The 13,546-nt window shown below is 40.2% G+C and overlaps 1 protein-coding gene across 1 annotated transcript in view; it reads right to left on the bottom strand.

Annotated features, from left to right (window-relative positions):
* The window catches only part of SNTG2 (syntrophin gamma 2), a 157,811-nt gene extending 144,547 nt beyond the window's left edge, over positions 1 to 13,264 (bottom strand). Inside the window, exons 1-2 of the mRNA XM_030491170.1 lie at positions 13,235 to 13,264; positions 5,321 to 5,458 (exon numbers count right to left, since the gene is read on the bottom strand). Of these exons, the coding sequence (XP_030347030.1) occupies positions 5,321 to 5,458; positions 13,235 to 13,264 (168 nt within the window). The remainder of the gene's footprint in view (positions 1 to 5,320; positions 5,459 to 13,234) is intronic.
* Positions 13,265 to 13,546: the final 282 nt, after the last annotated feature.

Raw genomic sequence — 13,546 nt, 5'->3', positions numbered from 1 at the left:
CACTTAATAGATAGTGAAAAAAGTCTATTTATTTTCTGTACACCATTTCTGTCAATACCTTTGTTCCTGACCTCTGTGACTATGCACCAATTCTGACGCATCCATAAATTCTCCTTTTTCCTACAAATCTGAACATCCAAAATAAAATACTAAGTCATGAAGACGTACTTAGAATGCTTAGATTTCCTAAGACTGAAGCTCTGAAATACAGCATGATGGAAAGATCACGTTTAACCACGTAAATAAAAAAATATACAAATATTCTATATAGTCACATAAAAATTATTTTTATAAATGTAATAGTATATAATTATACTTTGCCTCAGTCTTCACCAGCAAATGCTCTGACCACACCACAAAAGTCTTGGAAAGCAAATGCAGGGACTGTGAGAATGAAGACCTTAGGCCCACTGTAGGAGAGGATCAGGTTCGAGACCATCTTAAGAAGCTGAACGTGCACAAGCCCATGGGACCTGATGAAATCCATCCGCGGGTCCTGAAGGAGCTGGCGAATGAAGTTGCTAAACCACTGTCCATCATATTTGAAAAATCCTGGCAGTCAGGTGAAGTTCCCGATGACTGGAAGAAGGGTAATATAACCCCCATTTTCAAGAAGGGGAAGGTGGAAGACCCGGGGAACTACAGACCAGTCAGTCTCACCTCTGTGCCCGGCAAAATCTTGGAACAGTTTCTCCTGGAAAACATGCTAAGGCACATGAAAAACAAGGAGGTGGTTGGTGACAGCCAACATGGCTTCACTAAGGGGAAATCCTGCCTGACCAATTTGGTGGCCTTCTATGATGGAGCCACGGAACTGATGGACAGCGGCAGAGCAGTTGACGTCATCTACCTGGACTTGTGCAAAGCGTTCGACACTGTCCCGCATGACATCCTTGTCTCTAAATTGGAGAGACATCAATTTGATAGATGGACCACTCGATGGATAAAAAACTGGCTCGATGGCCACACGCAAAGAGTTGTGGTAAATGGCTCGACGTCCAGTTGGAAACCTGTAACAAGTGGTGTCCCTCAGGGATCGGTGTTGGGATCGGTCCTGTTCAACATCTTCGTCAGCGACATGGACAGTGGGATTGAGTGCGCCCTCAGCAAGTTTGCCGATGACACCAACCTGCGTGGTTCGGTTGATACGCTGGAGGGAAGGGATGCCATCCAGAGGGACCTTGACACGCTTGTGAGGTGGGCTGATGCCAACCTTATGAAGTTTAACCAAGCCAAGTGTAAGGTCCTACACCTGGGTCGGGGCAATCCCAGGCACTGCTACAGGTTGGGCTGAGAAGAGATTCAGAGCAGCCCTGCAGAAAAGGACTTGGGGGTGTTGGTTGACGAGAAGCTTAACATGAGCCAGCAGTGTGCGCTTGCAGCCCAGAAAGCCAACCGTATCCTGGGCTGCATCAAAAGAAGCGTGACCAGCAGGTCAAAGGAGGTGATCCTGCCCCTCTACTCTGCTCTTGTGAGACCCCACTTGGAGTACTGCATGCAGTTCTGGTGTCCTCAACATAAAAAGGACATGGAGCTGTTGGAGCGAGTCCAGAGGAGGGCCACGAGGATGATAAGAGGGCTGGAGCACCTCCCGTCTGAAGACAGGCTGAGAGAGTTGGGGCTGTTCAGCCTGGAGAAGAGAAGGCTGCGTGGTGACCTCATAGCAGCCTTCCAGTATCTGAAGGGGGTCTATAAGGATGCTGGGGAGGGACTCTTCCTTAGGGACTGTAGCAGTAGGACAAGGGGTAATGGCTTCAAACTTAAACAGGGGAAGTTTAGATTAGATATAAGGAAGAAGTTCTTTACAGTGAGGGTGGTGAAGCACTGGAATGGGTTGCCCAGGGAGGTTGTGGGTGCTCCATCCCTGGCGGTGTTCAAGGCCAGGTTGGACAGAGCCTTGAGCCACGTGGTTTAGGGCAAGGTGTCCCTGTCCATGGCAGGGGGGTTGGAACTAGATGATCTTAAGGTCCTTTCCAACCCTTACGATTCTATGATTCTATAATAAACCCTGGAAAATATTATTTCCCACTTACAGAAATATTTTTACAGATATTTAAAAGCCATCTTGTCTACTGTGAAATATTTGAATACTAAGGAAAAGAAACAGTTCCTTTTACATTATTCCTTCTATACATATCTTAAATTTCACAAAGCATGCTCTTTTCTCTCATTACTCTACATCCATGTCCAACACAGCAAGAACCAGTGAAACAGGATGAATTGCCATTAAATTACAGAAATCCAGCTCTACAATTTCTAATAAAAGGTGATGCTTTCTCAGTTCTTAAAAGCAGCACCTAAATGAATGGCAGAGAGCAAAATATGAAACAAGAATAGATCTAGATGATGGTAGTGAAAGGTATTTTATAGAGAGAGCCTTATATGCTTGGGAATAAACTCTATTGCTCAAAGTCCAACCCACAACAGTAGCACTAGCAATCACTGATGACTTTGCCAGTCCTCACTGCAGCATTTAGAACTGGATGGGACCGGAAGAGCTAATTATGTATGGCTGCAAATCTTGTCCTCAGCATTCCTCAGGATCAATGAACTTGTCAGTGAAAGGAAGGCTGGAAGCAAATGCATCACACGAATTCTGTCCCACAAAACTGGTGGGACAACAAAATATTACTACAAGTAGATACAGAACTTTCCTTTTCAATATTTCCATTCACATATCCCACCTAAGAAGAAAAGTTACTCTAAAACCAAATATTTTTCCCCCCTCCTACATGTTTGAGGTGACTACAGAAAGAGGGCAAATGAGTTATTTCTATTTTTGTTGCAAATGAACTAGTTTGATGAATGGCCATGGGTAACAAATATTCACTATGAATATCTAAAAAGGAAAAGGTATAAAAAGAAAGAATAAATCAGTAAGACAATGTGATAGTTTATGACTGCTATAGAATTGACTTTCGGGTTACAATTTTCTATTAATATTTTGAATCATACAGCACAGGATGAAAATTATTTTCTCGAACCACTTGAAAAGTAAAGCATTTATCTTTTTGGAATTTATCTTGTGTAGCTGTAAATGTAAAACTTTAGAATTACCAAAAGCAGTGCTAGAGAATTATCAGCTATTTCAGCCTGATTTCAAATTCTGGTTTTGAGCTCTATATACTAGGAATTTACATACTGTAAAAAAGGCAGTCTTCATGTTACATTCAATTGGCCTTTATATTAAATGTTAGCATTCCGAAAGTTTTTTATTTGGTTCAAGATATTATAAGAAAAATCAAATATTGACATGAAGCCATAGTTTAGTCCATTTTTCTCCTTAGAGTTGGTGAACAGAAGCCCACAAGGACTGAAGATAACACCTTCAGAAAGGAACATCTGGAGGAGATCTTGCAAGGGACACAGAAAAATAGATCAGTGCCTTAAAATTTAGTTTTCAGTCTTCAGTGAGAAAACTTAAGGAAAATAAGGAGATAATGTTAACAACATTTCCCAGGAAAGGTCAAATCTTTCAAATCCAGCTCAACTATTATCAGAACTTATCTTCCTGTCAGTCTTCATCAAGAAATTCTATTTAGGGTACCCTAAAATGTAGGAGTGAAATGTATCAAAATCAAAATTAACTCAAATCATGATATTAAGAGTAGTGGGTTGTTGCCTGGGGTGGGTTTTTTTGGTAATGCTTTAGTTTTAGTGGTGGTGGGTGTTTGGGGTTTTGGGTGTGTGTTTGTTTGGTTTGCTGTCTCACACACACACAGACACTTTTTTTTTCTTAAGTGATCAAAGAGTAATGATCAATAGATATACAGACTTGATACATTTTCTGAAATGCAGCCAGCCTGTATTGATTCAATGAAGAAGTAACCTGAGACTAGGTAGAATAGAATCTTGATTCTTTTTCTATGAAAGCTTATACACAAAGCATTTAATGTAAATACCATTGAGTTAAGAGCAATGATGTATACTTATATGCACAGTACCATGTATTGCAGCCACATGATATTTTACTGTGACTCTTGCAACCATAATTTGCATACAACTTATTAGAACTACCAGCAATGTCTGCAGTTAAAATCTGCAGTTTATCAATCATGCTTCCCACTGAAGTAGAAAGTATATGCAAGTTGGTGATTTTTGACTGTGGCTTATATTTATTTCAGCAAACCAACCAGAAATGAACACACCTTTCACTTCATTGAGCGGCTTCCCACTATTTGCCAACCAATCCAAGCTTTTTGAACATTTTAAGAGCAAATAACATTTCAGAATTCCATGGACAAGTTTTGCAACCAGTACATAACATTTCTAACTACTGAAAACTATTTCAAATTAGGTTTTGTGTGATATTAAACAATTTAGATAAATATTTACAATGGCAGGAATAAATCATGGGTTTGTGCTATATAGGCAAATCTTCCTCTCTCTGATATACTCACATATGTATATATGGATACCACTATATATCTTTTTGGCTCCTAATTCTTAGCAGAGAATCACAAACTCACTTGGCGTCCCCTAGTGCCAGATTCTATGTTTACATGACATGTGCAATACAGCAAGCAGGCTGAAAGACTCCCCCTTGGCCCTCTCTGAGGAGGCTGCCATGAGTTGCTCACTCTAGCAAATACCACCACAGTTCTCGAAATATATTTTACTCTGTAAAATTTGAGATAACTACATTTAATCTTAAGAGGAATACTGTTTATATGAAGAAATAAAATACATTATTTGAGGATGTCCATAACCTAGATACCACTGCTCTAGTGCTTATGCAAAATGCCACCAGTTTCTCTAGTGACATTAATAAATATTGATACAGAAGATTCCTCTATAGCTTAGGGGCACCACATGTTTTGAAAAAGCAGCATAACTGAATTTTTTTGGGGAAAAGCACGACATACATGCTGGCACTGATTAAGCCCCATCTGTGCCTGAAAGAGAATTAAATAAGTGCCTCTCAAGTGTTCTCTCAGTCAGCTCTATGCCCTTGAACAGACATCCTGTCAATACTTGATATAAAAATGAAGAAAACTTTGGTGTGTGAAAATGCTTTCAATGGGAATTACTTTTTTTCCCCTTCATTTAATGGCCTAACAGTATTCGGTGGAAGAATGCTGTAATGTCAGTATTTACAGATATTGTCTCTCCTGTTAAGGTTATATGTGTCAGAATAAAGGACATATAGGAATGGTCAAAAAAAGTTTTATATGCAAGTTTGCACAAAAACCCCAACAACTGATCATTATGTGTATTTCTGTTACCCAATAAAATCTCTTGCACTACAATACCATAAAATGATCTCTTCAGGAGACATTAAAGCGCACAGTTGAAAGCACAGAGATATAGAAGCACTTACATTTGTACTGTGATCACTTCCACTAACACAGACGACATCTTGGTTTTGAATTGTTAATACCTCTTTCGTAAGCTTCAGTCGGATGTCATAAGCATTTTCGGATACTTCATCATACAACAATGCAATACCAGTTTTAGTCTGTGAAAGCAAGGCACAGAAACAAAAATTTAAGAATACGAACCCTTCATAATGATAAATAACAACCTCTATCCCACGCAATACATACTTTAAATGAGCATTATTTACGCAAAGTGGAAAACTGGTCTGCTTTTCAGTCTTCAAATGGATTAGATATAAGAAGCCTCTTTTGTACAGTAAAACATGGAATTCAAGAAGAAACAGGTATTGTACACTAAACGAATGTACGAAGAGATTTTAAAATTAAATTAAACATGGAACATTACCTTCATAACAGTATTTTCATTTCTACAAAATTAGGGAGAAAGGTCTGTGGTGATTGTCAATAAAACCTTTTGGTCTTTAAAGGCAGGATCTCTTTAAGATTAAGGCACTTAAATTTGGGTGTGGTGTGGCTCTATGTAACAACCATGTGTCAAAGGGTCCCTTATAGTAAGAATGGAAAATGGAGCCTAGAAAGCAATTCAATTTACCCTGATATACACACGAGTTGCTCAGCTGAATTGTTCATGTGGTGGTTCTACCCCTGGGTTCGAAGCAGTTGCCCCCATTCAGGCCACTGCTGCTACCTAAGACATTTGAAGATATCTAAGACCTCCACACATGTAAGGCTGACACAGGCTTTTTAGGACATCCAGGCCCTTCTCTACCTGGAGAGAACACCAGATTTCCATTATTATAATGGGATACAGATATCAGTCATGCCAGCAGACATCCACATGTAAGTATCTTCAGCTTGAAATGGATCTTGCCAAAGGTTTACAGTATAGAGATCCACATCTAGATACCATCAAGCCAGTGGTGAGCAACAGACACCTCTGAAGTATGATTTACGTGATCTCTTTTATACATCCATTTAAAAGGGAACAAACTGCATCAGAGCTCTCTACTTTGACTTAAAAAAGAAATATAAATAACAACTCAGACACAAGTGTCTGCGCAGATAAATCTGTCCTTAGTGCAGATAAATCATGTCCTTAGGCATGCTGGGCATGCCTAAAAGAAACAGATCAGTGAGGATGTAAAGCTTTAATCATTCTCACTTGTTTGGAAGCCAACATTTCTCCCTTTTCCGAAGGTTTTGAAATTTTTTATATTTCCAGAATGTGTGGAAATACAATTTTGTGAATGACGACACATGAAAACCGTGCCAAAGCCATCTGTTTAAAAGCCGTGCTACATAACAACAAGTATTTTCAAACAGAACAACTGCTTGAAAACTACCATTTTTTGCATTTTGCTGCTGTTCAGGAGTTGTGTGTTGCTATTCCACCCAGACTGGCAATTGCTGTTACTTTAGCTGACGTACCAGAGCATGCGTTACGGAAACATCAAGAGAACAGAGCTCTAGAAAGCTGTTCAGACAGCCTAAACCTGGAACATTTCTCTGCTTAGTAATCACTACATATGTTGAGAAGTAACACAATGAGAAAATCCCTGAACTTCCATTTGTAACAGATGATCAAGTAAGGAATGAAATATGTAGAGTGACTGATTAAATAGCTTAGCGTTTTCCATCACTCTGTTTAAACTGAAGGTCTCACTGAATCTCATCTAGTCCTATTAAAATCCAATACCTACCTCACGCTCCATCTAACTCCTGACGTGATCCAAGACGACGTGCAGCAATACCTTATTTGCTTTCAGAATCAATAAGATTCATTTAGATTTCTCTCACCCTTTCAAGTCAGCTCTTTTTAGACCATTATAAATGGCTTTGAATCAGAGTTCAGCACAGTCCCTTGTTCTCTCTTTCTGTTAAAGAGATGGCATATGTAACTCCAGAGGGCAAATCCCAGTCCAGACAAAATACTTCTTCAAACGAGGAACTTTTAATAAGAATGTAAGTCTTTGCAGGTACATGTATACCCAGCATTTTAACTATGATACGTTGGTCTTGATTTCTCATTTAAAACCTGTCTATACGGTAGCTGTTCTAATAACTGGTATCAGAATTTGAGGATTGAAAACCAGAAATAACTCCCCAGAATGATGTAGTAATGTTGGTGATCATATACCAAATTTACATGTGTTTTGTAGTAAAAAAAAAACAAACAAACATGCGGAAAGTGCAAATGAAGTTACACCTAAATAGGATTTAGGAGGAATATAAATTTAAACTTACTTGGGCAGATGAGGAAATTAAAAGTTGATTTTCATATCTCTGACAGTTTTATAGACATTGGCCTCAGAAAGAGGGGTGTGTAGTGTGCATATACACGTCCACATACATGGTGGGAGGAAGAAAGAAGATCAATATCACAAGCATCACAGTAGCTGTGACTTTTAAGAAAGCTTAGTCACTGCTGCTTTTGAAAGAAAAAGAAAAAAACCACTGAAACCTACTTTCTCAAGCAAGCTCAAAAACTGTCAATACCACAAAGAAGAAAAAATCACTCTCAAGAGGGATCCAGAATTGCAGATGAATCCTTTTATCAGTTTTATTGTTGACTACTTAAGGCAGGTCCCTAGCCAGTGTACTTTAAAGTGTTCTTTGTTCAGCGTGATGTTTTGGGACCTACTCAAAGTACTAGAACTCTTTCAGTGCACTGTATCTGCAACCTCAAGCTCACAGCTGCAACTTCTGTTTCAAAGTAGGCATCTCTAAGCCAAACTTCCGTCTCACTGGCATAAAATACTTTCTTCACTGCTGTAAGTTTTACCTTGAAAAAGCATGCAAAAAGATGAGGCAGACTTTAAAAGTGGTGTTGAGGTGTACTAGGTTTCCTCTAGAAACTATTTACTTGTTTATGTCCAGATGTATTAGAGCAGTATTTGTCAGGCTATTCATGCTAGTAAGTGTTCGAAGAGGGGCAGAAATTATTCAAGACTCTTACATAGATGATCAGGAAATTCAGATGAGATTCATAATAAAATCACATAACATATTTGTATGCATTCAGAGCAGATATCGGAGTACCACTGCGGTAGTATTATTTTGATTTAAACTGCAAAGCTCTCTTATTCCCTCTGCTTAAGCGTATTTTAGCAGCGATCACAACTACTGTTGGCAATTAAATGGAGTATTAGTGTCTTAGACCCTTAAAAATGGATCAGCTGGAGTTTCCCTTATTTTATCTAAAAATTCCTCTGCATTGAGTTACATTGCTCTCTAGCAGAAATCACCATTTGTTTATTTTCATACATAAAAAGTATATCCATAGCTTCAGCGACATGGCAGTTTACTTTCTAATGGTTAACATGCATTTATAAATGACATTTCTTAATTTGTAAATAAAATTCTTTCAGCACTATATTTGAACTTTTTTTCCCAACTGAATTCTGCATTATACTTCCAGAAAAATATTTCAGCAGCAGCTATTATACCTTAGAGGTCTCAGAGTGATAAGATTCTTAAGATTCTCTAATCCAAAGTCTATTTTTTTTTTTTTTTCATTAAAACAACTTTTGTTCAAATTCCACATCTGTGGTATACTGATGGTTGGAACACTTGTTGAAGACACATGAGAACTGGAGAACTGGAGTCACTGATTTTCATCACTTCATATTTGGCAGACAGAGAAGTTCAGGCAGTCTCACATAGCCAGTACTCTGGTCTCTCAACTTACAACAGGCTCAAATTTACTCTCTCTCTCATGACTGGTTTTATATGTTTTCTACACCACATTTCCTATCTTGATCAAAAGATCAGAGAAGGACAGAATTCAACTTTAAAATAGCCTTCACTAACATAAAAGAAAAGATTTAAAAAACAGGATGAAGTGTAACAAAAAAAAATAATGCAAAGAAGAACAATCACTTGCATGGAAGAGGAAAAGCTTTTCATCACCATTTGTTAAGGAAAGGAAACAGGTAGGTAGCAGTGAGAATTGACAGCAAAATATTGGCATCAATATCTTGTGGTTGCAATAAAGGCAAGCAGATGTTTTGACTGCTCTCCTTTGGATTCTTCCCTACTGATTTGTTTTTTATCACTCTCACAAGACAGTGCCCAAAAGTAAACACAGTTCTTCAGCTGGTACAGAAGGTTCCTTAAACAGTGATGAATAGGAGGGAGGAATAATTTCATGCCCATCACCAGCGCTGCATTTAATACATCCCAGTATATTGTTTCCTTTTATACAGTATTATGTCAGCTTGATTCATGGCCACAATACACAGAAGAAGTAATGAACTGAAAAGGCTCATGAGAAATACAAAAAAAAAAAATCAAAAGTGATCAGAGATCTGGAAAACAGATAATATAACAGGACCTATAAGTAATTTCGCATGAATTTGGGTTGTTTAGTTTAAAGATAGCATACAAGAGGACATAATGGCAGTTTTAAGTACTTTAAAACCTATTGCAAAGACAAATGGAACAATTGGATGAGAAAATAATTCAGACATCTCCTTCTTTTAACATATTCCAAATAGAAGGAAACTGAAGTCCTTGAACAGATTGCTGGTACAGATTACAGACATCCATAGCTGAGGGATTAGAGAGAAAAATGAACAAACATCTGTCCAAATGGTACAGGTACTAATCCTCTCACAGGACAAAATCCCAGAAAAGACAATTTCTATCAGATCTATTTGTCTCTGATGCCAATATTCAGAATTCTGTCACATCTTGCATATGACTGAACCTCTGCATCCAGGAGAAAGCCTGACTGCCTTTAGAAGGACATCTGCACTAAACAACTTACAATGGCCATAGCAGAAATGAAAAATAACTATTAAGACCTGAAGGAGTTTATCATTTAGGGGCCTTAACACGGGATGAGCGACGTTTACAATAAAATTCGTTAATAATCATAATTCTTCTAGCACTTAATCTGAACGAGGACTGTACCCTAAGAAGAACTGTACCTTTGTCTTTCACAACAAGAGGATAATTCCAGGTTTAAGGGGCTTTGAGTGAGAACACAAATACAGGCTTTTCAATGGGCCAACACAAATGGATAAGGACAGCAGACACATAGTGAGAGCAGTAACACAGCTGTGGAACGCAGAAAATTAATGATTTCATTAGCACTGTGAGCACACAAAAATCCATTCAGTAAAAATAAAAGCAGATACAGGACAGAGATTAATTGTGGGTGTATATATATGTGTATATATGGGACAGGGGTGATGGTGTGCTGAGAGATGTGGGATCTGAGCATGACGTGAATGGTATGGAATAAGGGGTGGATACTGTCCTGGGTTCGGTCGGCGGGTGGTGAGCAATTGTATCCTCTCCCCTTGTTATTTCACTAATCGTTATTATCGTTGGTGGTAGCAGTAGTGGTTTTGTGTTATACCTTAGTTGCGGGACTGCTCTTATCTCAACCCGTGGGAGTTGCATTCTTCCCATTCTCCTCCCCATCCCTCCGGGAGCGGGGGGAGGAAGAAGGGGGGGGGGGGGGAGTGAGCGAGCGGCTGTGTGGTTCTGAGTTACCGGCTGGGCTCAAACCATGACAAACTTTCTGAAATTAGTTATATGGAGCTCCCCCACAGAGTATGTTTATTTCCTGTAAATATACATGGAGCTTTCTAAGCTTTTATATCTACTGACACTGTTTCACAATTGCTGAGACAAAGATCCTTAACCTTAATACTCTTTCCTTTAAGAAGTTGTTACTATAATAAAGTCCTTAAACAGAGCGTTTGGATAAGTTAGGTTTTTCCAGTACTAAAACAGCAAGGTGTTCTTCAAACAAGTCAGAAGAACCATGTGTAAAAATGCTATGATGGAAAAAATGGTATGGATTTGCCTCATAATCTCAGAGTAGTTGAAGACTGTAGATCGGAAGATTTACAGGAGTAGACAATTTTACCATCACAGGTAGGAAAGGACCTTGAGAGGTTTGAAGCCCAACCTCAAAGCAAGGCAAATATGCAATCAGCCCAGGCTGAAAGCCTGTAAGGATTGAGACTGCTCAACCCTGCTGAGTAACCAGTTCCACAGCTTGACTATCCTTGCAAGAAAAACCTTTTATTTGTGCCTAATTTCAAGTTCTGCTGGTTGTCTCCTATCCACCCATGAACCACTGTGAAAAGCCTGGCTTCATCTTCTTGATATCTTCCTTGATGACATGGAAAGGCTGCCTTTAGGTCCTGCCGAAGGCTCCTCTAGGCTGAACAAGACCAGCTCCCTTCACAGGGCAGGTCCTCCCAGCCCCAGTCTGACCCAGCTTGGTGTCTCCACAATGAACTTGCTGCAAGCTATCAATGTCTTTTTTGTACTGGGGGAACCAAAACTGCGCACAGTATTCTAGATGCAGTCTACTGAGTGCTGAGTAGAGAGAGATAATCTCTTCCCTTGATCTTCTGGTTGTGCTCCTCCTAATACAACCCAGGATGCTGTTGCCCTCTCTGCTGCCAGGGCTCACTGCTGGCTCAAGTGCAACTCACCACCCACCAGGAGGACACCCAGGGCCTCTTCAGCAGATCTGCTCCCCAGACAGGCTGGCCCCAGCCTGTATTATTGCCAGGGCTCTTCCTTCTCGAGTACAGGACTTGGCATTTGACTTTGTCGAATTTAGCGAGTTTAGTTCATTAATTTCCTGGATTTCCTGGCAGCCCATTTTTAGCCTGCCTAGATCTCTGTCAGTGGTGTACTGATAGCACCCTCCAATTTGGTGTCATCAGTAAATTTAATAATCAAGTTACCTGTGACCTCCTCCAGGTCACTGACAGAGATGTTAAAGAGGACAGAGATGTTAAAGATGTTAAAGAGGACTTCAAGGATAGACCCTTGAAGAGCACCACTTGCCCCAGGAATCCAGGTAGAGGACAACCCATTAACCACTACCCTCATCCAAGCAGTTGTCCACCCACGCATCTAAACTGAGGCTACAGCAATAGAGTAGCAGATGGGAGTATTTATTTCCTTATGTCAAAATAATAATAAAACCAATAATAATGCTAGTAACAAAACTGACTTTTTGTTTGCTTATTTCTTTGACACATAAATGCATTATGAACATGGTAATCTGTCGTGGTTTGAGCCCAGCCGGTAACTCGGAACCACACAGCCGCTCGCGCACTCTCCCCCTTCTTACTTCCCCCGCTCCCGGAGGGATGGGGAGGAGAATCGGAAGAATGTAACTCCCACGAGTTGAGACAAGAGCAGTCCCGTAACTAAGATATAATACAAAACCACTACTGCTACCACCAATGATAATAATGATTAGTGAAATAACAAGGGGAGAGGATACAATTGCTCACCACCCGCCGACCGATACCCAGCCCGACCCGAGCAGTGATCTGGGCCTTCCGGGTAACTCCCCCCGGTTTATATACTGGGCATGACGTGCTGTGGTATGGAATACCCCTTTGGCCAGTTTGGGTCAGGTGTCCTGTCTCTGCTTCCTCCCAGCTTCCCCTCCTCCCTGGCAGAGCATGAGACTGAGAAAGTCCTTGGTCGGAGTAAACATTACTTAGCAACAACTAAAAACATCGGTGTTATCAGCGTTGTTCCCAGGCTGAAAGTCAAAAACACAGCATTGCACCAGCTACTAAGAACGAGAAAAATGACTGCTATAGCTGAACTCCGGACATAATCTAACCAAAAAAAAAAAAAAAAAAAAAAAAACAGGAAAAAATCATTATCACAGTTATAGTCACTACATTCACTACAGGTAAAAATATCTGAAGATGACACACAAATGGTTTAGATGAGGTCAGCACTTTGGATCACACACCCTTCTGCTCCAAAGTACTACTGCCCACTATCACCAGTACCGTGACCACTATCCAATTGCCATGTACAGAAGGATGCAGCAATGCCAATGCATTAGGCCTAGCAGTGATACAAATACATCCACTGGCTCCAGCAGTCCTGCTTACCCCATCACAGAGCCCAAGGGCCAGGACCATGATGGATACACCTACAGCTGTGGCAGGGGCCACAACCCCCAGCTCACACGTTCCACATGCACGCAGACATGTAGCCCACCACCGGCTGCTTCCACCTCCTTCCCCAACAAGAACTGCAGTGGGGGCAGCAGCACCAGCACCTCACTGCACCGTTGCAGCTGACGAATCTTGCGACTGCCCCAGTGGGTCCAGTCCTTCGGCTTTCATCTGTGTCTGAAGGGAAATATTTTAAAGTAGCTTGACAGGAATTATTTAAAATTAGAGTAAAACCAAGGTAAGTCC

The sequence above is a fragment of the Strigops habroptila genome, chromosome 6 (genome assembly GCF_004027225.2).
Source record: "Strigops habroptila isolate Jane chromosome 6, bStrHab1.2.pri, whole genome shotgun sequence".
Lineage (NCBI taxonomy): Eukaryota > Metazoa > Chordata > Aves > Psittaciformes > Psittacidae > Strigops > Strigops habroptila.
Note: the sequence above shows the minus strand (reverse complement) of the source record. Positions and strands in the feature narration are given on the sequence as shown.